At 39.4% G+C, this 26452-nt stretch overlaps 1 protein-coding gene and 1 long non-coding RNA gene across 4 annotated transcripts in view; one reads left to right on the forward strand and one right to left on the reverse strand.

Moving 5' to 3' along the window:
• Positions 1-3456: 3456 nt before the first annotated feature.
• LOC123567923 (uncharacterized) lies at positions 3457-16285 on the reverse strand. The gene is made up of 2 exons (XR_006691098.3): positions 15036-16285; positions 3457-3672 (listed from the first exon to the last, which is right to left on the reverse strand). It is a non-coding gene; the product is annotated as an uncharacterized lncRNA (long non-coding RNA).
• Positions 16043-26452, forward strand: part of ITGAV (integrin subunit alpha V) — a 91320-nt gene continuing 80910 nt past the window's right edge. For all 3 annotated transcript variants that reach the window (XM_005573672.4, XM_065525744.1, XM_074009565.1), the window contains exon 1: positions 16043-16538. In XM_005573672.4, the coding sequence (XP_005573729.1) occupies positions 16354-16538 (185 nt within the window). In that variant the 5' untranslated portion in view covers positions 16043-16353. The remainder of the gene's footprint in view (positions 16539-26452) is intronic.

Consider the following 26452-nt stretch of genomic DNA (forward strand, 5'->3'; position numbering starts at 1 on the left):
ATAAAAATCTATTGCTTTCTTGCCACTGAGCTTAAGCAAAGAAAAAAAAACTATTGCTTTTCTCAATTGCTTAGAAAGCATAACTGAAAGTGGACACACTGAAAAGACTGCAGTGGAGATCCTTCAATTTCAGCCTCTGGAGATTATAGTTACTTACCCCATAAATATATATATCTACTATGTATCCATGAAAGTTAAAAATAAAAAAAAATTAAAACAAAGATTACAGTTACTATGTAACAACCAGAGTTCTTTTTTTTTTTTTTTTAAGTGATTGCCTTCCACTAAGGATATAAAGATAAATATTAACCAGTGTTGCAGTGAACTGGTTGGCCAAAGATAGCAGGTCTTAACATTGGTTGTGCATAGGAAACAACTGAGGTGCTTAAAAAAAAAAATACTGACACCTGGCTCCCACTCCCAGAGATTTGGATTTTAATAGGTGAGATGCAGCCTGGGCATCAAGAGTTTTAAAAGCTCCCCAGATTTTTCTAATATACAGCAAAATTTGAGAAACACTAAAAACCTTGCTACTGACCAGTATGGTCCATGGACCAGCAGCATTGCTATTACCTGAGAGCTTTTTACAGATGCAGAATGTCAGGCCTCACGTCGGGCTGATGAATTAGAATCTGGATTTTTCCAAGGTTCTCATGTGGTTTGGTTTATATGTACATGACTGTCTGAGAAGCACTGCTCTAAGGAATTCTTGTCACTAATCATTTTTTCTTTCTCAGATGTTAGATAGTAATTCCCTAGTTAATAAAAGATGAAAGAAAAATAACTCAAATTTCATTCTCTAAAACTCAGGAAAAAAAGACTTTCATCTGTGACATTCTGTAGCATGATAAAAGGTGATTGCTGTGAGTTGAGATCCATATATGTAGGGTTGCCAGATAAAATATAGGATAGTCAATTAAATGTGAATTTCAGACAAGTGATTTTTTTTATTTTTAGTGAAAGTATGTTCCAAATATTGCACAGGGCATATGTATACTAAAAAAAACTATTCATTGTTGATTTGAAATACAAATTTAACTGGACATCCTGTGTTTTCATCTGCTAAATTTGGCAACCCTACATATATTCCCAGGAGCCTCTCTTTGCTCTCTAGGCTCTCTTAGTTAAAAAAAAAAAAAAAAAAAAGGAAATGATACCATAAATGGCCAAGTGACTGCCCCCTAAGCTGTCTAGACTGATTGCCTGTAATGTTGTTTCTCATCCAGCCCAGACACAGGACTCTGACTTAGGGAAGCCAGGCTGGTGACTCATCTAAGTGGGAAATTTACTTGCTGACTCAGGAGGACATAGTTCTTGGCAAACTTTTGCCTTAGTATAAACCAAAATGGAAAAAAATATATAAGCAAATGTTAAATACAGGAAAATGAATTCAAACACTTTAACTGGAGGCAGCAGGCAAATTAATCGCATATTTTCTTTCAGTTGATTAAATGAGATATTCGTGGTTTCCTCTTTTACCAGAGCTTATCCTAAAAAGGGATTTTTGAAAACAGCAAAAGGTTTTATTTAAATATGAAAATGGTAGAGAGAATAAAGATGGACTGAAGTCAGTTAGGTATAGAGCATAAAGTTCATTGCTCACTTTAGGAGAAAGACTGAGATAGCTGACTTGCCCATGGTTGCACTCAGGGTTTGGCATTTTTCTTAAGAATTAACTGCTAGTTAAGTCCTCTCAGAGGCCACTTTCCAAGAATAAGTTTTAAATCAGTTTTCTCAATATTCCATGTAACTTGTGTATTCACGAGCAAATTGTTGGAGCAGAGATGTAGGTGTGGCTTGGGTGGAAGCTCTCCCTTTGCAAGCCTGGTAGAAGAGGAAACTAAATTTACTTAACCAGTTCTGATTGTTTTCATATTTGAAAAGGTTTTGATGGGAAAAAACCTGAATAAAATAATTGTGGATATGTGCAATTCTGTTGTATTAATAATTTTTTTCTTAAATAAGCCCATAGTTGTTTTTCAGTAGGTCCAAAATGGAAGTTAGATACCAACTCTTTTTTTTTTTTTCTTTTGAGCTTCTGAATCTTTTCGACTGAAGTTGGACCCTTATATTTAATGACTATTAGCTATGATATTAACAATCCTGGTTTTAGGACTAGAAAGCAAAACAACCTGTTTCCAGCAAGTACAGATAGAAATTATCATTTCAAAGCAAAGCCCATAAAAAACATACCATAGAAGTTTCATAAACACAACAGTCCCTGCAGACATGATGGAGAAGGGACTAAGTATTAAGAACTATGGTGTACAGGAAAAATAAATATAGTCACAAAATGCTTTGTGACTGAATCTATCAAGAAATGAAACCTATTTTTTCTCTGCTTTGAACTTGGTCTGGCCATCTCACTTGCTCTGGCCCAACAAAATGTGGCAGAAATGATGTTGCACAAGCAAGCCTAGGCCTCAGGAAAGCTTGCAGCTTCCACCTTTGCTGTCTTGGAGCATTGCCCTGAGGAGCTTCAGCTGACTGGAGGATGAGAGGTCACAAGAAGAACTGAGATGCTCTGCTGCTAACAGCCAGCAGCATTGCCAAATACATGTATGAGGCCATTTTGGACCTTCCAGTCTAGCCATACCTTTACCAGAATGATGCTGCTTGAGTGAGCCCAGGAGATGCCAAAACAGAAACTACTAGTGAACCTACACAGAATCATGAGAAATAAGAAATCATTGTCTAAAGCTACTGGGGTTGTCAGGGGGAAGAGTTGCTATGTAGCAATAGGTAACTAAAAAGATGGAATGCTGAAATTTCACTAAGTTTAGTTTCACTAAAACTCCCCAAAAGAAGTTCCTAAAAAAAAAAAAATAATAATCAGGTCTCATCATCTCCACCCCAGAAATCCTGATTTAGCTAGGCCTGGCATCCCACTTTTAGTACAAAGACCCCGGATGGCAGTAGTCCTCAGACCGCCTTTTGAGATACACCCCCTAGCAAGATTTTCTTCAGCACAGGGGAGGCTTGAGGTAGGTGGCCATATAGCTGTGTATTGCTCCTGCAAATGATGCCACTGGAGCACGTGCACATTTGTATCATCGTCATCATACGCAGTGTCCCAGGTACCAACAGAGCATTTTTGTTTATATATATCTAATTATAAAATGGAAATTGAAAAGATTATTTCTATTCTTCCTCATGTATCTAATATGGATTATTGGAGAGGGGGTTGAATGGGAGCAAAATAGCACCGTCCCCTGCGGAAATGGGCTTGGTGGAGACTTTGACTGATATGGGTTAAAGTCTTGATATGGGCTACACAGCAAAAATGCAGCTGAGATGAGGCAGAAGTGGGATAAAAAGTGTGCAGATGTTTTTGAGCATTATGAAAGGGAGAGGAGAATAGGGAAGGTAGATGCTCAGGGAGGTTTATTTGAGTGGAGAACCATATAAATTGTAGGTGAATATGCTGAAACCACTATAAAAAAATGAAAATGAACGTGCCTGAGGGAAATGACTGAGTCTTTTATTTATTTGTATGCTCTCATCATAGCTACAGCATGATAGGTGTATCATAAAACAAAGGTGGTGTGAAGTGTTGAAAGCTGTAGTTTTCAGGTGTACTTGATGGTGGTCCTCTGGCAGCGTCTGGGTCCTGCTTTTTCTTAGTCTTATATATGTAAATTCAGTTGGTGTGCCATTTGAAGGGTTCCGCTGCTAAGAAACGTTTGAAAACCAATGAGTTAAAGCATGAAGGAAATGCTATTTAATTGAAGAGAAGGATTGATTATTAGACAAGTGATATTGACATTTCTGAGATGGCTGCTTTTCAGTGGCAGGTGAAAGATTCAAATGTAATCTTCCTGGGGTTCTCTTTTACCCTCAGGAGGTGAGGAGAACCCAAGAAAACTCAATAGTAGCCACTTCCCAAGGACATTTAGGGAGATCAACCTGCATTTTTTTGCTACAGTGAAAGTGAAAGAACTTGTGGTGAAAACACACATTTCTAGTATAGTAACAGAACTTCTACTCAGAATTTTTTTAAAAAGTTATTTGTGAAATTTTAGTTGCTGAAATAAAGAGTATGATGAAATCATAGATACGTACAGATAGTTGGCATAGTAGATCCCTTCTGACTCTTCTGAGCCTGAACTCACCAAAGAAATATTTTGAACTCTGATACTCATTAAATAAGGATTGTTTTCCCTTTTTCTTGGGAAAAAGGTGAAATCAACTGTTATTTGTAGGTATCACACAAATATATGTATGTTTTTGTCTAGAATAGAAATTATATATGTTGTAGTAAAAGAAAATATATAACATTTCATAATTACCGTGAGAATCCTTTTTGTTTATAAATTATGCCTACATGTAATTTAATGTATCCGTATTCCTCAGGATTGACTAGGCGGTATTATAGTATCAAACTAACACAGAGATCTTGGCAGCTTAATGCAATAAAAGCTGTATTTCACTCTATTGCATGTGAGACACATTTAGTAAAAATATATAATGGAAACATCAGGCATTTAATTTCACTCCATACACCAGGCAGCATGAGTATAAAAATAATACAAATGCTTTCTAGCAAATGAAATTTCTCTAAAAATAATGGTAAATTTTGTTGTCAAGGCTAAAATACATTGTCTCCAAATACAGTACCAACCAAGGTGTAGCAAGGTTTACAGTTTTCAAATCATCCCAACCACAGAAGTAGGGTTAACTGAGGAAATGGCTTGTTAGCTGACATAGTTCCCACAATATCTGAAGATAAATGTATAATTTATAATACAAAAAGTTTTAAGCCAACATTGTATTTTAACCACAAAAATATTATGCCAATGATTACATAATTTTCATACTTGGTTTAAAACTAACAAAAACAGATTTAATTAACAGTAAGAAGGGCTAGGGTAATATTTTTCAAGTTTCATAATCAGGATAACTGATTAATATTGAAACAAAAAAGTGGGGGCACATGTGGGAATTATTTTCCTCTTACATAAGTACCAAGAGTTATATGTGGAAAACTCCTTGAGGACAGGACATGTTACTTACGAGTCTGCAGTAGCCAAATGTTGTATTTGTATGCCTGGTTACATCTCTATCTTTGTGGAACTGCCCTTCCTCCATCTTAAGTAATAACAACATTCATCGACCACAGTGCTGTGCCACATTCTTCCCACAGGAGTTATCACCTGACCTGTAGCCAACCATAGTATCTCACTCTCTGAATACAGTGATTGGTTCAGGGGTGAGCAGTTATTATAAACACAGTCAATATAAATCATTCCCTTGAGTTGAGATACTTACTTGAGAAGAGGGAAGCTTTATCATCTATGGATTGCTAAACTAGGACATATAACTATTTTCCCTGGTCAATTGTACAGCCTGATGCAGTCGGAGAGGGTAAGGCCAACATAAAGAAGAAAGCAGAGCTGGAAAAAGAATTGTGTTGTGTTTGAAGTCAGAACCAAAGCTGCACTTCTGGGTTATGTGAATCAATCCAGTCTCTTTTTCTTTTTTTTTTTTTTTTTTTTTTTTTTTTTTTTTTTTTTTGAGACGGAGTCTCGCTCTGTCACCCAGGCTGGAGTGCAGTGGCCGGATCTCAGCTCACTGCAAGCTCCGCCTCCCGGGTTCACGCCATTCTCCTGCCTCAGCCTCCCGAGTAGCTGGGACTACAGGCGCCCGCCACCTCGCCCGGCTAGTTTTTTGTATTTTTTAGTAGAGACGGGGTTTCACCGTGTTAACCAGGATGGTCTCGATCTCCTGACCTCGTGATCCGCCCGTCTCGGCCTCCCAAAGTGCTGGGATTACAGGCTTGAGCCACCGTGCCCGGCCTAGTCTCTTTTTCACTTTAGCTAATGTGAATTAGGATATTGTCACTTGTAATTGAAAGAGTCCTGACAAATACTTCATTTCATTCCTTTTTTTTTTTTTAAAGAGAGAGGGTCTCACTCTGTTGCCCAGGCTGGAGTGCAGTGACATGATCATAGCTCACTGCATCTTCAAACTCTTGGGCTCCTGCTTAAGTCTCCTGAGTAGCTAGGACTACAGGCATGGGGCACCACTTCTGACTAACATTTTTTTATTTTTTGTAGAGACTGAGTCTCGTTGTGTTGCCCAGGCTGGTCTTCAGCTCCTGGCCTCTAGCAGTCCACCTGCCTCAGCCTCTTCATTCTTGAAAGTGCTGTAGGATGTACCACAATATGCCATAGCATCTTGTATGTAGCACTGAGTCAGTAAAGGTTTCATAATTCAATAAGCATTGGTAAATCTATCTTCTGGCATCCTCAAAAGGTATTCTTGGTGATCACGGCATAATTTTGTCAAAATAATTATCATTATCTACTTGCTTCTCTAACTCAGTTCCAAGAGGAAAAAATTTTCTCTCTCTTTTTTTTTTTGGTTAAAAGTTCTGCTTCCTATATGTAACACTGGATTTTCAAAGTATTGGCTGAATTCTTAACTAATGTGCCCATGTGAAATACCATTTAAAAATACATATATACATCAAGCTATGTTCACTTTTTTACCTATGCATTTTTCATTTTTATATGATTTATTTTTCAAATGTTTGTTATGCCATTTTTGGTAGTCAAGAAAGATTTCCTATTGGATATAATATGTAAGTAATTATAAGATTCTCAGACATGTTTATAAAATCTTATTTAACTCATATTGTTTATGGTGATAATACAATAGAAAGATAAATCCCTTTCAAGAGACCTGCATTCTAGTCCCTGTAACACCTTTTATTGCTTTTATGACAATGGCCAAGTCCTCTCTGAGGCATCTTTTTCTCGTAACAATATATACTTATATAGCATATGTAGTCATATGAGAAAGAAAATTGTATTTCAAACTCAGGAACGAGATCCTTTTTAGAGTAAGAACATTTTAAATTTAGTTTTTCATTCAAAATTTTGAGACTTGCAATGTATATCCCAAACATGGTCTGAAAAAAATAGGGCAAAACAAAGAGAAGTCTTAGTTGCTCAGTATGAAATCTGAGAAAGATTGAGACATGACCTTGGCCCAGAAGGAAGACACAGGGGCCTAGAAATGAGGACAAGGGGAAAAAAAGAAGGTCTGGTGGCAAGGAGTGCACACAACACAATGGCAGGCCAGGAGGCTGAGAAGGAGACACAGTCAACGCAATGTTCCCATGGTAGGAATGGCTGAGGGCTGTAAATATGTCTACTATTCAACTGTAAGTGGTTAGCTGGTCTCCACTGCATTACTCTCAAATACTACCCTCCACCATCACTGTCAGACTTTCTACAGAATTCTGCTACATGCAACCACCATGCATTCAGATTCCCTTGTGGAATAAATGTAAAAGGGGCGATATTCCATTTTTCAGTTTGGATGAAGTATGTGCAAGGTTGAGTAAATAAACCAGATGCAGAAGGTGAGGTACCAGTGAGATTGGGAACTTAATGTTGGCTTAAGCCCCTTTGAGAATTCTTGGAACACTGGCAAGAATCCTGGCAACAGTGGGCATTATGTACAGCCCACATGCAATCTCACATGTGCAAGTAACATCACATTATTTACATTAAAATCAATCTGATCTGACTCAGGGTCCTTATTATTCCTGCACGACCCCATATATTTTTGTGGGTTTGCTCCTTCCAAGCAGAGAAATATCTGCTGAATCTGGAAGTCCCTGCATTTAGGGTTTGGTGTCCATAGGCTGGTACCTTGCTATCACATTTGACAGTGAGACATGAGTCCCAAAGGAGAAGAGATATTGAAGGCAGTGAAAGGGAAAAGCAAGGTCAAAAATGTTGATACCAGAGCAGCTTTTTTTTTTTTTCCACTGCACTTGGCACACTAATTCTATGATGATTAAATTAATGAATAAATGAATTCCTAATATTAAAGACAGAAAAATTTGGTTCAGAGCAGAGCAGTAATGGAGAAAAAGTTTTACCATTTATTTTTGCAGCTATGGCAGTATAAAGTTAGAAGAGACTTTAGAATCTATGAAATCTGATTCTTTAACCTCTGCATCAATACCATCTATAACTATGCTATCCAGTTTGGGAGCCATTAGATACATGTGGCAATGAAAATATTTTTTAAGTTGAAATTTAATTTTTCCATCATACTAGTCAATTTTAAGAGCTCAAGAGCCATATATGGGTAATGCAAGTATTCAGACAATATAGATATGGAATATTTTCATCATTTCAGAAAGCTATAGTAGACAACACATATTTATTACATCCTTATCAAATGATCATCTAGCCTTAGTTTTCATACGTCTTAACAAGTGTTCTTTATTATTGCATTTCAGGCCAGTCATATTGTTAGGTTGTCCTTGAAGTTTCTTCCATATATTTATCCTAGATATTTTAGACGTATGAACAAGATTTATTCTGTATAGAGAGTACTTCACTAAAGTACAGCTTAGAAATTCTTGTTAACAATAGGTAGTCTAAACTGAAATAGTTAGAACAACTAGATAGAATAAGAAAGTTTCCTAAGGACTCTCTTATAACTAAAGAATACAATTAATTCATGTAACCATCTCCATACTGGCAATTTAGTCAAAACTTAGAAGAAAAGAAATCCAATGGTAGAACCCTTTATGCTTCACAAAATGCTGAAATGCATAAAACCTTTAATTTTTTTTGTTTCTATGTGCTAAATCTAATGCTATTTTGCAATTAAGAGTTCTGTATCTAACATCTTAGTGAATATCATCGTTTTCTATTAAATCCAAATATATCCATAAAGACTGAAAGGTGAAAATCTTTCACTAGTTTTCAAGTTTTAGAGGAAGTAAGGGTGGATATTTTAGAAAACCTCCCAGAAGGAACAAAATTAGTGATGGCACCAGACCATCTGAAAATTAGAGTATTGCTCACAATGACTTAATTCATACTTGTTTTATTAATGTCAACAATTAGAAGAGCTTCCATGGGGCATATAAACTTTTAAAGACCCTAAACAGTGAGCTGACACATCTTTCTGTACATAATAATAACCTTGTATCATCAAAAAAAACTACCTGACAATGTTTCTCTTTTAGCTACTCTTCTCTTTTAGAGTGGTCAGTATATTTAGAATAATTTTTGTCCAAATAGCTTAAGAATAAAGATTTTTGGCACTCAAAATTTAAATCTCTGTTTGAGGAATTAAGGTGAGTATATCAGTTAAGATTAGGTTAGTCAAGGTATAACTGAAAATCCAAGTCATAACAGCTTAACAAAGATAAAGGTATATTTTTCCATTGCATAATACAGGTTTACAGTTCGAAACCAGTATGATGGCTCCATGGTTACCAGAAACACAAACTTTCTGTTCCATAATTCTTAGGTCATGACCTATATTACCAAGTAGGGCTTCATGTTCACAATGTGGCTGCTGCAGCTCCGACTATCACATCCATGTCTTAGGCAGCAGCTACACAGAAACTGAAGCACAAAAAAGGTTCTTTGTGATAGTTAAGATAGCCCCCCTAAAAGAAATTCCCTATAAGCTCCACCTGACAACTTCTACTGGCATATCTTGTTCATCTGTAGGAAGCTGGAAATGGTTTCTTTTTTTCTAGCTAGAGCACTGTTGCCACCACACAGTATAGGGATTTTATTACCAAACAAGAAGCAGACAATGAATATTGGATAGCTAGCTAGCAGTCTCTGTCTGAATAAGTGAATTATCCTTTCTTTGTGCTAAACTTACATTGTTGCACAGGCCATACTGTATATACTTACTTACATTGAAAACAGAATTGTGTAGCAATAGAGAGCATAGGATGTAATTAGGATGATCCTATGTTCCAGTTTGCCCTGGAAAGTTCCAGTGTATAGCTGTTGTATCAATATAATTATTATTAGTGTTTCTATTAGTCTCTAAAGCGCCTCAGTTCAACAATAAATTGCATGGTCACCTTAGCTATTATAAACTGGCTAGATCATCTCAATACTTCCTAGCTCTGTGACCTTAGCAAATTACTTTTATAAACTCACTGTATTAGTTATCTATTGCTGAATAACAAATTTTACACCCCAATTATATTGGCTCAAAACAACAAACATTATCTCAGTTTCCATGGGTCAGTAATTAAAGAGCTACTTAGACGGATGGTCCTGGCTCAGGGTCTCACTTGAGATTTATAGGCTGGCAGGAGTTGCTATCATCTAAGGGCCTAATTGGGAAGCAGAATCCAGTCTGAAAATTATTTGTTCACATTGCGGTTGGGAGGAGGCCTCAGGTCCTCACCATGTGGGCTTCTCCATAAGGCAGCTTGTGTGTCCTCACAACATGGCAGCTGGCTTCCCCTCCAAGAGAGAACAAAAGGAAGCTTCAGTGCCTTTTATGCCCTAGTCAACAAACTCCCACAGTCACTTTCTCTTTATTCTCTTCACTAAAAGCAGTTCACTAAGTCCAGCTCACACTCCAGGGGGGACTATAGGCACATGGCAACATGTCTGGGTAATTTTTTTATTTTTTGTAGAGATGGGGATTTGTCATATTGACCAGGCTGGTCTCAAACTCCTTGGCTCAAGCGATCTGCACACCTTGGCCTCCCAAAGGGCTGGATTACAGGTGTGAGCCAATGAACCTGGTCATGATTTCTATTTTGGTGCTTTGAATCTCAGTTTTATATATCTTCTATCATAGATTGTACCAACTCTGAAAGGTAAGTATGAAAAAGGAGGCTTATGGAAATAGGACCACAAGGAAGGTGCTCAATAAATGTATAACTCCAGGAGGAAATATGACTTGATATTTACAATGTAAGTTTGACTCTAGTAGAAACAATAAGTTTTAATATATATTTATGACATATATATGTATATGTATACATATATGTATGGAGAGATAGCAAGAGACAGACAGAGTATTGCTCTATTGCCCAGACTAGAGTGCAGTGGTGTGATCGCAGTTCACTACAACCTCAAGCTTCTGGGCTCAAGTGATCCTCCTGCCTCAGCCTCCCAAGTTTGTAGAAATCGGGTCTCGTTATGTTGCCCTGGTTGGTCTCAAACGTCTGACCTCATTCCATCCTCTTGCCATGGCTTCCTAGAGTGTTGTGATTACAGGCATGATCTTCCTTGCTTGGCCAATGTATGTTTTCTTAATCTACTCATTAACTTTCTCTTCATACTTGAGTTTATATAGTAATGTCATTGAGTTCTTGCTATGCTGCCCAGGCTGGTCTCAATCTCCTGGGCTCAGGTGATCCTCCCACTTCAACCTTGCAAAGAACTGGAAATATGTTAGTTATTATTAAGTCTCTGGACAATGGAATTAATTCCTAAGGTCCTGTAAGCTCCAAGAATACAAAGACAATAAGGTATGGTTCCCAATGAGTCTTCCTAGGAGACATGGGTTCTGATATGCTGCCTAGGTTGGTCCCAATCTCCTGGGCTCAGGTGATTCTCCCACTTCAGCCTTGCAAAACAGAGGGGATATGTTAGTTATTAAGTTCCTGGACAACGGAATTAATTCCTAAGGTCTGTAAGCTCCAAGGATACAAAGACAATCGGGTGTGGTTCCTAAGAGAAGTCTTTCTAGAGGACAGGATGATGCCTAATACAAGCAATGAAAGAAGAGTAGGAAACAGCCACTTTGAGGACATTGTGTATGTTTGTATATAACAGAAGGATGGGAGCTTGTGGAAAATGTTTGCAGGGAGAACTAATGCTGCCCAGGAAGATGGAGCCCTTTGAGCAAAGATGGCACTCTGGAGAAATGTTAAGTAATTTAATATGGCTAAGGCTCCTTTGTGAGGTGGGAGGTGGTAAGAAGTGAGAGTTGAGAGCATGACAATGCATAAGATCACCCTGAGGAGAAATGCAGTGACTCAAGAACTGAGACTTGGGGAATCTTAACATTGAAGGGGTAGTTTAGGAAACATGGCCCAGAAAGGTGACACGTTTACTGCCTACCTTCTCTTCTTTCCCATTCACCCAAAGAGCAGAAGTGCTGGCCAGAATCTTTTCTGTTAGAGATCAGATAGGAAAGGGCAGCACTGGGAGTGGAGGTTATGGGGGTGAAAAGAGAACAAGTCAATCTCCCTAATAAACAGCCAAGAGAGGAGAGACAGGAGTGAGTTAGACAAAAACAGCAACAAAAATTCTAGGGCAGGGTTTAGTGGGTTAAAGCCTCCAGAGAAAGAGAGAGTAGAAGAAGCAGATTTCTGAAGTTCCCATGGGTTATGATCTGAATCTCCTTTGAGGTTCTTTGAGAGAGATAAAATTTGAAATTCCTCTTAAATTATGGACTAAGTTCCTTTGTTTGCAGAGACAGAGCTGCGTGAAGCCCTGGTTTGATTACGGTTATTGAAGGACCTGTTGGATAGGCACTAGGGGAACTAAGAGAGTGTAATAATAGTCATAAAAATTTACAGCAGGAGAATTGCTTGAACCCAAGAGGCCGAGGTTGCAGTGAGCTGAGATGGCATCACTGCACTCCAGTCTGATGACAGAGTGAGACTCCGTCTCAAAAAAAAAAAAAAAAATTTGCTATTGCTACGATGGTAAACTATTAGTCGTAAAAGTATTAATGGCAACAATAACTTTTGTTGTTGAGATAGACATAGTATTATTTCCCTTTCCCTTTCACAGATAAGAAAACCGAGGCACAGACTGGTTGATTGATTTGCCCAGGGTCACACAACTGGTAGTTGGCAAAGCCAGGAATGGAACCCAGGCGCTTTATTTTACAGAAACCACTGGAATCAATATTTTTACCAAAGTATAGGGTAGTAGAGGATAAAATTCAAAGTACAAATTCTTTTTACTATCCAATATTTTATTTTCTAAGAAAAGGATTATATTCAATGAATACTTAATGTATACACGGAAGTTCTCCTTTTAAGTTGGAAAACTGTTATAATGTAGTTTAAAGAGTAGTGTCATGGGGTGGGGGAGGGGCATCACCATTCTTTCATAGACTAAAACATTCTTTTCTCTCTCCCATGCACATAGCACCAGGTGGAATGTGGATTTTGAATCAGCATTAGCTGAATTGACATGTTCTGCAATACAATTTGCAGGGCACTGTGTGAGTGGCTGCTCAAGTATGGTCACACAAAGACATGCCTGCATTTATAACCCCAAGTTTCTAAAGCCACTGGGTTAGTCTGCTTCATAGTTTCCTAATTGAAATGTATGTTTCCTTTTTTTTGTTGTTAGACAAAGTCTCACTCTGTCACCCAGGCTGGAGTGCAGTGGCCCACAATACCACAATATCTTAGCTCACTGCAGCCTCCACCTCCTAGGTTCAAGCGATTCTCCTGCCTCAGTCTCCTGAGTAGCTGAGATTACAGGCACACACCAGTACACCTGGCTTTTTTTTTTTTTTTTTTTTTCCTGAGACAGAGTCTCATTCTGTCATCCAAGCTAAAGTGCAGTGGCGTGATCTTGGCTCACTGCAACCTCCACTCCCCAGGTTCAAGTGACTCTCCTGCCTCAGCCTCCTGAGTAGCTGCGATTACAGGTGTCTGTCACTGCACCCAGCTAATTTTTGTATTTTTAGTAGAGACAGGGTTTCACCATCTTGGCCAGGCTGGTCTTGAACCCCTGACCTCGTGATCCACCCACTTCGGCCTCCCAAAGTGCTGGGATTACAGGTGTGAGTAAGCCACCGCGCCTGGCTAATTTTTGTATTTTTAGTAGAGATGGGGTGTCACTGTGTTGGCCAAGCTGGTCTTGATCTCCTGACCTCAGGTGATCCACCTACCTTGACCTCCCAAAATGCTGGGATTACAGGCATGAGCTATAGTCCATGGCCTGTTTGCCTTTTTTAAAAAAACAAATTCCTTGATTTTCAAGACTGCTCATTCAAAATAAACTCATAAAGAATGGCTCAAGAATAAGTGCTTTCAGTAATTTGTAGACCTATTTGGGGGTGTGTTGTTCATTCAAGTTTTGGTGGGTGTACATGTGTCGTCATTTTGTTGGCTTCTTCCTTTCCCTGGTCCTCTCACATTTCTTCACTCCACCCTGGTCTGTTGGACCCCTGTCCTGGAATCAGAAGTTGAGGAGTGGGAGACTTACTGGATCTAGCCAGAGTTTAAACTCTTCTGTCTTCCTCACCTGGATGGATTTCCAGGTAGACTGGTTCTCATGTTTTTAAGACATAAAAGACCCTTTGGGTTTATGCATACATATCCGTAGCCTCTTTGGTGTATTAGGAAAGAAGGTGAGAAATAAGCTCACCTTACACATATTTGCATTTATGTGTAAGGATTTGTGTCGGATTTCCTCTCTCAATCAGTAATTTAGGCAGATGCTAGACCATGCCTTGTAAAACATGCCAAAGGTTTTGCTGCATATCTTTTAGTCAAATTAAAAAATGGAAATATTTAATACTTTTTTTTTTTTTTTTTTTTTGAGATGGAATCTCACTCTATGGCCTGGGCTGGAGTGCAGTGGCACCATCTCAGCTCACTGCAGCCTCCGCCTCCTGGGTTCAAGCAATTCTCCTGCCTCAGTCTCCTGAGTAGCTGGGACTGCAGGCACATGCTGCCACCCTTGGCTAATTTTTTGTATTTTAGTAGAGATGGGGTTTCACCGTGTTGCCCAGGCTGGTCTTGAACTCCTGAGCTCAGGCAATTCGCCTGCTTCAGCCTCCCAAAGTGCTAGGACTACAGGCATGAGCCACCACGCCCGGCCTTTTTTTTTTTTTTTTTTTTTTTTTTTTTTTAACACAGGGTCTTGTTCTGTCACTCAGGCTGGAGTGCAGTGGCAGGCTCATGACTCATTGTAACCTGGAACTCCTGGGCCTAAGCGATCTATCTACCTGCCTTACCCCCGGCATAGCTAGGACTACAGTCATGCACCACACTCCCAGCTAATTTTTAAATTTTTGTGGAAATGAGGTCTCCCTATGTTCCCCTGGAACTCCTGGTCTCAAACAATCCTCCTGCCTCAGTCTCCCAAAGTGCTGAGATTACCAGCATGAGCACCTGGACCTGGTCCAATAAATATTATAAATTCAAATTAGGCATTTCACTTCCATCCTTTTACAGGATTATTTGATAGTTATTAATGTATATTATGATTGAGTTTTAATAGTTACTTTGGGAAAACAGAAATTACTGTTCCAGTACTTACTTGTAAGTTGTTAAAGTCCACACAATGCACTTAACCTTTATCTTGTTCAACAGATTCTGTAGCACATGAAACACTTGAAATATGTAAGAGTCACTTCTCTGGGCACTTTGCTGATTTCGTCTGCTATTTATTCACTGATTCGACATTTTATTGATCCATTACTATCTGCTTGGCAAGGTGCTAGAAAATAGGAATACTAAGAAAAAGGTTAAGGCTCCTGTCCTCAAGGCCCTCTCTCAGTCCAGTTTGGTCAAGGCTTGATGGAACACAGCAGTGGCAAACAAGCACGAGGGGCCTTATTTCACCGGTGTGCAGTCCTTTTCCAGCTCTGAAATTATGTCTATCCAAACATCCTAAATCAACAAATCAGTTTTTCTAAATCATACAAGGGCAGCTAACAAACTGGGAATAAGGCTTCGATTATTCTGACTTGATTCAAAACGATCACTGCCAATTCTTTGCCCTGCCAATCCTTTCTTTGATTACTAAGTTAAGCTTTACACACCTGCAAGAGGCTATGGTGGCTTTCTGGAAATCTGTAATTAAGTTCAGTGTTTGTGGGATGGAGTGTAATTAACGACCATTAATTACAAAGTTTCGTTCGTGAGAGCCTGCCAGACTAAGTAGCAGAAACACGAGAAGCTGATAAAAAGCTTTCCTCATTTTTAAACAAAAGTCGCACGGGACAAGGGAACGTGGACTGCCCTTGCTTCTCCCGTGGACGCGGGTGGATTAGGACGCTGGACCGTGTGTCCCCGCCCCCGCCCCCACGCCTCCTCCAGTGCTCAGCCTGAGGCCTTCGTCCAGGAGCGCTGCCGCTGACCCAGGCTCAGGAGCTGGGGACCCCGGCACAGACTCCCGGATCTCGGGACAGGCGGCGACTGCACTCACGGAAGTGCGCTGAGCTCTCCCCTGTGGAAGGGCGCCTCTCCTCCCCCACTTCCTCCTCCAGCTCCGCGGCACAGCCTCCCGGGCCGGCTCCTCCTCCTCCCAGGTCTCCTCCCAGTGCAGCCGCTGCTCTCAGGCCCGAGGTGCGGCGCTCACCCCGGCAGTCCCCAGCCTCAGAAGCGGCGGAGCCGGAGGGAAGCCAGGGGCCGTCTGCGCTGCTGTCCCCGCTCCGCGCGCTCTGCGCCCCTTGTCCCTGGCGGTCGCTCCGAAGCTCAGCCCTCCTGCCTGCCCCGGAGCTGTCCCGGGCTAGCCGAGAGCGGCCGGCAAGTTTGGGCGCGCGCAGGCGGCGGGCCGCTGGCACTGGGCGCCTCGGTGGGGCGGGGGGAGGTGGCCACCGCTCCCGGCTCGGCGTCCCGCGCGCTCTCCCACGATGGCTTCTCCGCCGCGGCGACGGCTGCGCCTGGGTCCCCGCGGCCTCCCGCTTCTTCTCTCGGGACTCCTGCTACCTCTGTGCCGCGCCTTCAACCTAGACGTGGACAGTCCTGCCGAGTACTCTGGCCCCGAGGGAAGTTACTTCGGCTTCGCCGTGGATTTCTTCGTGCCCAGCGCGTCTTCGTAAGTGGCCGCACTTGGAACCGGAGCCGGCCCCCTCCCCCACCGCGCGCACCCACCCAGCCCCTTTCTCCATTGGGATTGATTTCCGAGAGATCCCGGCGTCTGTCTGTCTCACCCATCCTACCCCTCAGAGTGGTTTATGTCCTGGGTGGAGGAAATATTTGGGGAAATGAACTCCCCTTGGTACCCATCACCCAGTTACATCCTGCTCCTCACCTCTTAAAATTGGTTAGGGGCAGCGGGAGAGTTTTAAAGCAGACCTGTGCTTAAAAATCGGGGAAAGTGGGAAGTCAACAAAGGCTGGTCTTGCCGGACTCCCCACCTCCTGTGCCAGCGTCGAGGATTTGGTCAATATCATCCCCGAACTTCTTTTTCTCCTGTACCAGTTAGGCTTCTTGGTAGCCTTTTTCTGCTTTACAGGCTTAACGCCCGTCCTTTTCAGTCTCCCTAAACAAGCCCTCCCCCACTCTTTCCGCCTCTGTCTGATTCTGTTTCTCTTCACTCCTTTTGCAGACATTCTGATGACTTAAAATGACCATACTGTCCTATTGAATTCATTGTGTCTTATCTCTGGGACTGTCAGACATTTGCACATTTGAGGTTGAACAGATGAATTGAATGTGTCATCTGTTCTTTTTATAGTGATTCACTATTTAGGTCATTGTTCAGAAGGAACAAGGGTGTTTGCTGAGTTTTCACTCACTGCAGGTCATTTGAATATTGCAGTATTTCATAATTCAGTTATGTTTTCAAGTTGCCAACGTTTCGCGTTGCAAGGGCCGTCAGGATTTGTAACAGTTATTGTCATTATTGTGTTAGAAATTGTCTCTCACTTTACTGAATGCTGACATCATTCTCACCACCCCACCCCCATGGTAGCGTTAGGAGTACTGTTTTAATGAGTGTTCACTGTTTTTTTTTTGTTTTTTGTTTTTTAAATGATGTTTAAATATTGTTTTCAAGAGAGAAACTGTTCTTAGAGTGCCTTCTAAACGCTTAGACATTGTAACAACATATTTTTGTTAGCATATTTTCTGTATAAGATGTCCCTTTGGGGTGAAGTGGAGGATAATTTTGACGGTTAGTACGTGGATAGAACCATCTTCCACTACATACATGCCTAATTTGAGGGTGGTCTTAACGTTTTTCTGTGACTGGTTTAGAACATTCAGCAGAATTTAGTCTGAGTGTTTTTCTGAATGTTACTGAGTATCATTCATTTTGGTAACAACCTTCGCAGCAATACAGATTGGATGCAGTTAGTGGAAACTTTGTTAGTGGAGACATTATTTTATGTAGCAAGCTTAGTTTTATTTGTTGTTAGCAGTTACAGTGCTTTCTGTGAGACCTGGTGCCCAGATTTTCCAACATGATAAAAATAATCATTATTTAGGCAACATTTACCAATTTCACATTCCATTTAGTCATTTTAGTCAGCGTTATCTTTTTAGTTATTATTTTTAACCACAGGGGTGTATACCAAACGTTATCTTTAAACATTTTTGTTTTCAGATACTTTCAAGTGTATGCCTTTATGAGACAGAACATTTTAGTTGCTCCCAAGGGTTCAATTTTAGATTTAATTTGTACAGAAATTCTAATGATTTTGAAAATATATGTCTTCGGTCAAAAATTAGCATTTAAATACTTAATACAAAAATTAACCAGACATGGTGGTGCACACCTGGAATCCCAGCTCTGCGGGAGGCTGAGATGAGAGGATTGCTTGGAAAGTGGAGGTTGCAGCGAATGGAGATTGTGCCACTACACTCCGGCCTGGGCGGCAGAAAGAGACTGTCTGAGAAACAAAAAACAAACAAAATCAAAAACAAAAACAAAACACAAAACAACAAAAAACTTTAAAGTTAATGGCAGTGTTTTACAAATGTTACTGTTAATTCTTCAGCAATGCTCTAAGTTTAGTGTAAGATAAATGAGAGGCTGATAAACTTCAAGTGCTGTTTTTTTTTTTCCTTTGGAAAATGCAGTAATGTTGAAATATTCATGATATTTGCTACTGCTGATTACAAGCCAGGGTGACTAATCTTTGGCCACTCATTGTAATCAGTGACTATGTTATGACCTCACAGGTTTACATGACTTCACTCATAGACCTTTAATGATAAGGAGAAATTGAACTTGGGTTTGGTTTCATATAATATTTTGAAATATTCATCAGCAACTTTGTTACTGATAGACTAGAGAGGCTCTAGGTATAGGTAACTTAAAAAATGGAAACCAACCTTGAGTTTTTTTTTTTTTTCTTTTTTTTTTTTAAATGAAATGTGTGTGAACAGAGGTTTTTACTCACTGAGCTCTTCAGATTTAACAAAAATTTATGTAAAATTATGCTGAATTTTCTAAAAGGGCATTTTAAATTTAACAAGCGTTGGAATCCAAGGTACATGGGATTCCATTTCCAATATTACCAGTTGCATTTATTGTTATTTGGTATTACCATCAACTTTTAAAAGAAGAAAAGCCACATAATGAAAAAGTATTTGTCAATTAAAGAGCACCTTTCTTCTGAGGGGAGAAGGATTCATGAGGAGCAGTGGTTATGACGTCCACTCCTGTTGCTTTTTCCAGTTTTGGTGTCCACATACCTTGGGGAAGCTGTAGAATTATTTTCTGCCTAATTTTTCTCTTGATAGAAAATTATTATTGAATTATCTACATAGTTTTGTTGTGAAAGTTAATGAGTATTTATTAAAGGGAAGGACAAATAAAGTACTAAGCAAAATGTTAAGGCTCCCCTCAAAAAATCACTCCAGAAATAGTCGTGTTTGAAGTAAAAATTCCCAAAAATAGTGATTTTCGAAATTATGAAAAATAAAGCATTTGCATTCTGTTTTTTTTTTTTTCCCTGTAAGCATTTATGCTATGTTTGTAAAACTAAAATTTAAAGACTGTATGCAGGCCAATAATTAAAGTCATACTTTTCTTGTGGAGACTAATTGGAAAAATTAAAAATTACATCCTAGGTTTAATTATAATGATGACATCTTATTTTGGTAAACATGTTTTATAATTTGCTAAGCACTTGTATCTCATTTCATTCTATAGCCCACACCACCAGCGGGGAAGTAAGGGGAAGCAGATACACTCATTCTTACAGATCAGGAGGAAACGGAGGCAGAAGAGTTTGCAGTCTAGTTATTTGAGTAGGTTGGTGTGAGTAGAGGGTAAGAAAGGGAGGGATCCAAAGACGGTGTAAAATTCAAATCCCACTTTTAAAAATTCAGATATTGAATTTTTAAAGAAAATAACAACAATTTTAAAATTCTTCAAATATATGTCATACAGTTCTCATTTTATGTATTTCTTTATTTTAAAATAATGCTATGATGAATAACACTGGATTCTTGCCTTTTCCCCCATTAAACACTAATGGAGCCTTATCTTACAGTTGACAATGTGTAGATGTGTGTGTCTTACAAGCGGAAGGTCCTTCAATGGTTCTCAGTCCTAACTTCATGTTTGCAATATCTGAAAGCCTTTTAAGTAAAACTCCTGCCCTGGCTGTATCTTAAATCTAAAAGTAGATCTCTGACTTGATATTCCAGTGGCCTGGCTTGTAAATCATTTTTCATTGACTAGCCTGTCTTAACTCAATTTAACTAAGAAGGAACTCTTCACCAAGATATGTCAGTTGCACCTCTGTTTCTATTAATGGTGGCATCATTTCCTCTGTAACCTTGGAAATAATTTCATATTCCTCCCTCTCATGTTCTATTTTTCTGTGTCTCTCCTACTTCACTACCTTAATATCAGTCAGTGATTAGTCAGCAGGCAGAAGCTCCTAGAAATTCTTCCTTTTAAAGGTTTTCTTGATTCCATCTCTGCTTTCTACTCCTTATTTCAGTATAGTTATGACAAGTGTAGTCCATGGCACTCAGGTCCTCCCCAATCCCTCTGCCCATCATTTGGCTCTTAAACCTGCAGAACATCTTATCTGTTTCTATTTGTTTTATCTTTCTGTAACATCCTTTTTCATTCTGGTATTCTGTTGCAAAAATTTTCATAATAAAGCTTCTGTTGCCAGCAAGAAAGTCCAAACTGCTTAACGTGGATTAAGGTCACTTGCAATCTGTCCCAACCTGTGTGTATTTTTAAAACTTCATGTACCATTTCTACTCTTACCATTTTAACTGTTTTCACAACACTTTACAAAATGATGCCAGCTCATTTTTTATAAACTTCAGAGTAGCTCTGACTATATTGGTTGATTTTTCTCATCATAAATAATATAAATGTATACTAGGGGACATAAAATTAGACTATAATTTTATTTTTTAGAAAGCAATTCCTATATTGATTACTTCTGATTAAGGACATAACAATGTTTTATAGAGCATTATGAAAGACAAGGGAAAATATATGGAAATTGTAGTTACTGCTTCTGTTTTACATCATGTAGTTGTTAACTGGCATTTTTGTTTTTCTTTTGATTCAAAAAAGCGTTCTTTAAAAAATGAAAAGCAAATCTGAAACTGGAATTGTAGCTTTGAAATAACATTCAGTACTATTTCATACACATTTATTTCTGTATACATGTATGATAGTTTTTCAGAATTTCCTTTTGGTGAAGGCTCATTGATCAACTCAGAGTCAGCTAAATATATTAAACATGCTTTATCTTAGAAAGGTCAGTGCTGAAAGCAGACAAACAAGTTAGTTTATTTGGAGGGTTTGAAAAATGGACTTGTCATTGTTTGGCAGGTTGCCCCTTCTTGGTTGTCAAGATCACATTCCCTGAATCAACTGCCCTTCAAGTACACTTTGGATAGGGAGTACATCCAAAGGCCATCCTCCCGATTGGTTCCTCTGAGCCTCTTGTCTGTCTCCCGCTCACTTCCTCCTCTGATACCTCTCCCTCCCTATCTCTCTCTCTTTTCTCGTTTTCTATCTCTTGTCCTTCTTTTCTTTTTCTTTTCCTCTATCTCTTTTCCTCCTTTCCATCCATCTTTCTGTCCCCCTCCCAAACTCAATCCTTTATATTTTAGCACTTCTTGGCGTGGATGTAAACCTTAATTTTGAAGTCCCAGAGAGTTATTTAATGGCAATGTTTCCAGTCATTAAAAAAAATGTAGAGGATGGGGATTCTGATGATGTTCTTGGACACGCTTTTTGGAGGGAAATGGAGTCTATCAGGAGAGAGTTGCAGGCATAAGAAATTAAGTCACTCAGCTTCAGATTTACACTGCTCATCAGTGAAAACTCTTGTCAACCTTGCCTCACCCTGTGTATTCTCCCCACCTCTCCACTATTGATAAGAAATGTTTAAGCCAATTTTTCTACCCTTCTTTCTCTTTTTCTCCTTCCTTTGAGTTAATCACTTGACCATTAATGGCCCTTTGAAAAAACTGAGGAAAGAAAAGCCCTTTTAAAGACAGAATTTAAGTTTTACATTTTCTACTCTTTTAGGGAATAACTTATTAATGACATCAATTGTTTTCAGGACCAAGATGATAATTAAATACCATCCTCTTGTATTTTCCTGGTATTTCAGATTTTCTAAGTTTGCATTTATTTATTATCACCTTCAGAAAATTTGTTTTTAAAGTAATTATAGTGGGCATTGTTGTCTCCATTCAATAGAAAAGGGAACAGAGATTCAAAGTTACTCCTTCAGTTGATTTGCAGTGTCTGTAAATTTTAATTCCAAACTGTTTCCATTAGATAGTGCTGCTTAGATCACAAACTTTTTTTTTTTTCTGGTCTGTCAGTTTTCTTACCCTAATTAAGCTGTTTTACACATTCATTAGTCATTCTTAGATGAAATTCAAGTAACAATTATTTTTATAGAGTATTTTATTAACTTTGTTTTTTGTAGCGTGTGTTCCTTTTTTTTTTGAGGTGGAGTCTCACTCTGTTGCCCAGGCTGGAGTGCAGTGGCACAATCTTGGCTTGCTGCAACCTCTGCCTCCTGGATTCAAGCAATTTCTGGCTAATTTTTGTATTTTTGTTAGAGATGGAGTTTCACCATGTTGGCCAGGCTGGTTTTGAACTCCTGACCTCAAGTGATCCGCCTGACTGGGCCTCCCAAAGTACTAGGATTACAGGTGTGAGCTACCGTGCTTGGCCTGTGTTGCTTTTTATTCCTTAGTTTTTTTATATAGCATATTTTATCACCTTGAATCCAGTTTTCTATGCAAATATTTGTTTTTCACTATGCAACTTCCTCGTAAGACTTTAACATATGTCTAAGATAATTTTGCTTTCTCCATCTCTTCATTGTTCTCTTTAAAAAACGTAAATATCTTAATGATAAGTTTCATATCGAGATGGCATTTTGGATGAAAAACTTCATTCCTCTGCTTTTTTCCCTCACAAATTTAGCATGTAAATATTGACACATTCCTTTTATATTATTCTGCCATTTCTGTGGCATTTCACCAGTGTGCAAGTCTGCACATGAAGGTATGCTTAGGAAAACTTAATGAACATCCATATTTGTACACCTGAGTACCATCATTTCGTGCCTAAAATGTGCAAATAGCCTGATGAAAAGCAACAGGCTTGTTCCTGGTCTTATCCAAGGAACTCAAACTATGTGCTGCCAGTAGAGTGCTGTTTTCATTCAGAGAACTCTCCTACCGGGCTCTTTTTCTCTGTCTTTGTTGAAGGCCTTCTAATAACTTTCCAACTCTCTCTGTCTTATAGTGCCAAGTAAAGAAAGTATCTGAAACCCAAAATTAAGTAGAGATGTTACATAAGGAAATTGTTTTAAGGGTAATTTAAATAATTGGATGTTTAATAGAAGATGCTTTCTGCATTTTTGAGGGGTTCAGACATAGTGGAAATGACTTATTTATATATGGCTACTTTAAGATTGAGACATAGCTATTGAATTGACTTTGCTACACCGCTGTCCATTTAAACTTTTCTTGAGTTCTTATGTGGCAGGCTCAAAAGATGAATTAGAGTACCCTGCATTCAAAGAGGCAATTTATCATAAGATAGGCAGAATAGTTTTGACCAAAAAATTATAAAAGATATTGTAAGACAGGGATCCCCAGCCCTCGGGCCATGGACGAGTACTGGCCTACAGCCTGTTAGGGACCATGCTGCACAGCAGGAAAGTGAGCATTACCACCTGAGCTCTGCCTCCTGTCAGATCAGCGGTGGCCTTAGATTCTCATAGGAGCAAACACTATTGTGTGAACCCTGTTGTGAAGTGTGCATGCAAGGGATCTAGGTTACATGCTTCTTATGAGAATCTAATGCCTGATGACCTGAGTTGGACAGTTTTATCCTGAAAGCATCCCCCTCTATGTCTGGGGAAGAAAAAGTTGGGAACCACTGCTGTAAGGTACTATTTGAAGACAATCCAGAAGTGATTTTTGCTTGTAGGTTTCCAGGCAAAGCCTGAGAACCAGTTTTCCTGGCCTGACCTAGAACCTGGTATTATCCACAACACTTAAGAACGTGTACATACCTGTGCTTATGTTACTCTCCTTAGGACTACTGTGGCAATGACCCAAGCAAGCACTATTCAAGATATTGACCCTGAAAAGCAAACTTATCTGAACTGTTCTTTTGCTCTAGTATGCACTCAAAAATCATTTAATTCTGATGAAAAGGGGTAGTTGTGTGATTTTGGGGTCAAATTTTAAACCTGTTAAAAAATTGTGTATGTAATAAATTTACATATTATAGTTTACACACACACACACACACACACACACACACACACACACACACACACACACAAAGTTTCACTGTGTTAGCCAGCTCTGCTCTAGATAAAGAACCAATGGGGTTTTGATGACGAGCTGCTCTCTTAGTTATGGGAGGTAGGGACTCTCTTACTTGTAGCCTTTTTTTTTTTTTTTTTTTTTTTTTCTTTTTGAGACAGAGTTTTCCTCTGTTGCCCAGGCTGCTGGACTGCAGTGGTGCCATCTTGGCTCACTGCAACTTCCACCTCCTGGGTTCAAGCGATTCTCCTGCCTCAGCCTCCTTAGTAGCTGGGATTACAGGCTCATGCCACCATGCCTGGCTAATTTTTTTAAATTTTTAGTAGAGATGGGGTTTTGCCATGTTGGTCTCGAACTCCTGACCTCAAGTGATCCGCCTGCCTCAGCCGCCCAAAGTGTTGGGATTACAGGCGTGAGCCACTGTGCCCAACCACTTTTTTTCTTATAAAAGATTTTTGCTGAATGAAAACTAAGTTCATTTTCTACCCGGAATCATTTTGCTGTGATAGGAGAGAGCCAACATTGGTCTTTTACTGATGCCAAATATGACTGCATGAAGCTCTATTAAACAGGGCGTGGTTTGGTTGGGAGTTACATCTTTATTTTGAATTTGTGGATTTTTAAGATAAGTGTCAGAAAACGGGATTCTTTGTAACCCTGCAATTTGTACAGCCAGCTTTTGTCTAGTGTAGATGAGATTTGGCAGCTACTATCCAGAATAACAAATTGATTTTAAGAGTTCAAATGAATGCATTCCATATTTAAGATGTACATTCGTTCTAATTTCACAAAAAGGTGAAAAGCAATTGTAAATGTTTCCTTTGCCAGGATAATTTAAGTGACTTAGTATTTAATGAAATAAAATTGTTATGGTGATAGCATTTTAGGATTGTTTTTGTCTGTTTTACCTGGCTGAATTCCCCCATCTGTGTTCTGATACAGCATACTGTCAGACAGGGTTTCAGACTACAATTGGATAACTCACAGATATCTCAAACAAACATATTGATAATAGAATTCATGGTTTTTCTGTAAATACTTATTTTATTTTATTTCTTGAGACAGGGACTCGCCGTTTCACCCAGGCTGTTTGCTTACTTTCTAGCACTTGTAATCACAGCTCACTTCAGCCTCAATGTCGGGGACTCAAGCCGTCCTCCTGTCTCAGGACCCCAGCTCCACCCCCAAAGTTGGGACCACAGGTGCATGCCACCACACCCAGTGAATTATTTTATTCTTTGTAGAGATGAGGGTCTTACTATGTTGCCTAGGCTAGTCTTGAACTCCTGTAAGTACTTAATCTGCCTTCTGCTTCTCTGCTCTCTAGGCTTTTCTCCCACCAATGCACGCAAGAAGGAAACCTAGGTGGCATTCTTAAATGTCTTTTCTCTCATATTCAGGCCTCCAGCTATTGCTGTTCTACTCCAGATGTTTTTTTCCATCTGTCATCTGTCTCTCCACCCACCCTCCTACTGCAGATCACGCTCATCTGCTCCCTGAGTTGTGGTCAGCCCTTTGCTTTCCTTGTTCCATTTTTTTCTCCCTCTCCCTTAATGCTTTCCCCATAAGGCATAAAATTTAGTTTTCTTTAGTAGATGATTTCATTCTTCTCCTTAAAAAACTCGATGTCTTCAAATGAACCTTGGATAAAACAAAGTTTAACCATGGCCAAAAGGCCCTGTTTGACTTAGCTATTGCCAGGTTCCTTGACCTTATCTTGTGCCACTCCTGGCTTGCCCTCTCCTTCAGCCATACATTTCTTCGTAGCTCCTGAAGGTTCTTTCTTGCCCGGGTCTTTCTACTTCTGCCTTGCGTATTCCCTCCATCTTTTCATTCCACTTCCCTCATCCCCACTCCCCACTCCCCTCCATCCTCAATACACAAATGCTCCTAGGCACCCTCCTTCTGATCCTGTGCATCTTAATGTTGTGGTGAGTTCCTTAGAAATAACTTCTCAGTCTACTTTATCTAAAAGAGGACTTTCTTCCCCATTCTTTAAAGACGATTTCCTTAGAGAGACTTCCCTTTACCTAGAGAAAATCTTTCCCCTCTCATCCTTGGAGATAACTGCTCTGTCTAAAGAAGATCCCCCCTCCCTATTCCCAAAAATCTCTCTCAGCTAATTTTTTGCTTACGTGGTAGGACTTGTAATAGTAATTTGTTGGCAGTTTCTTGCCTTTGCCTCTAAGAGAATTTAAGATAATTCCTCCATTA

This window comes from Macaca fascicularis, chromosome 12, assembly GCF_037993035.2.
Source record: "Macaca fascicularis isolate 582-1 chromosome 12, T2T-MFA8v1.1".
Classification (NCBI taxonomy): Eukaryota; Metazoa; Chordata; class Mammalia; order Primates; family Cercopithecidae; genus Macaca; species Macaca fascicularis.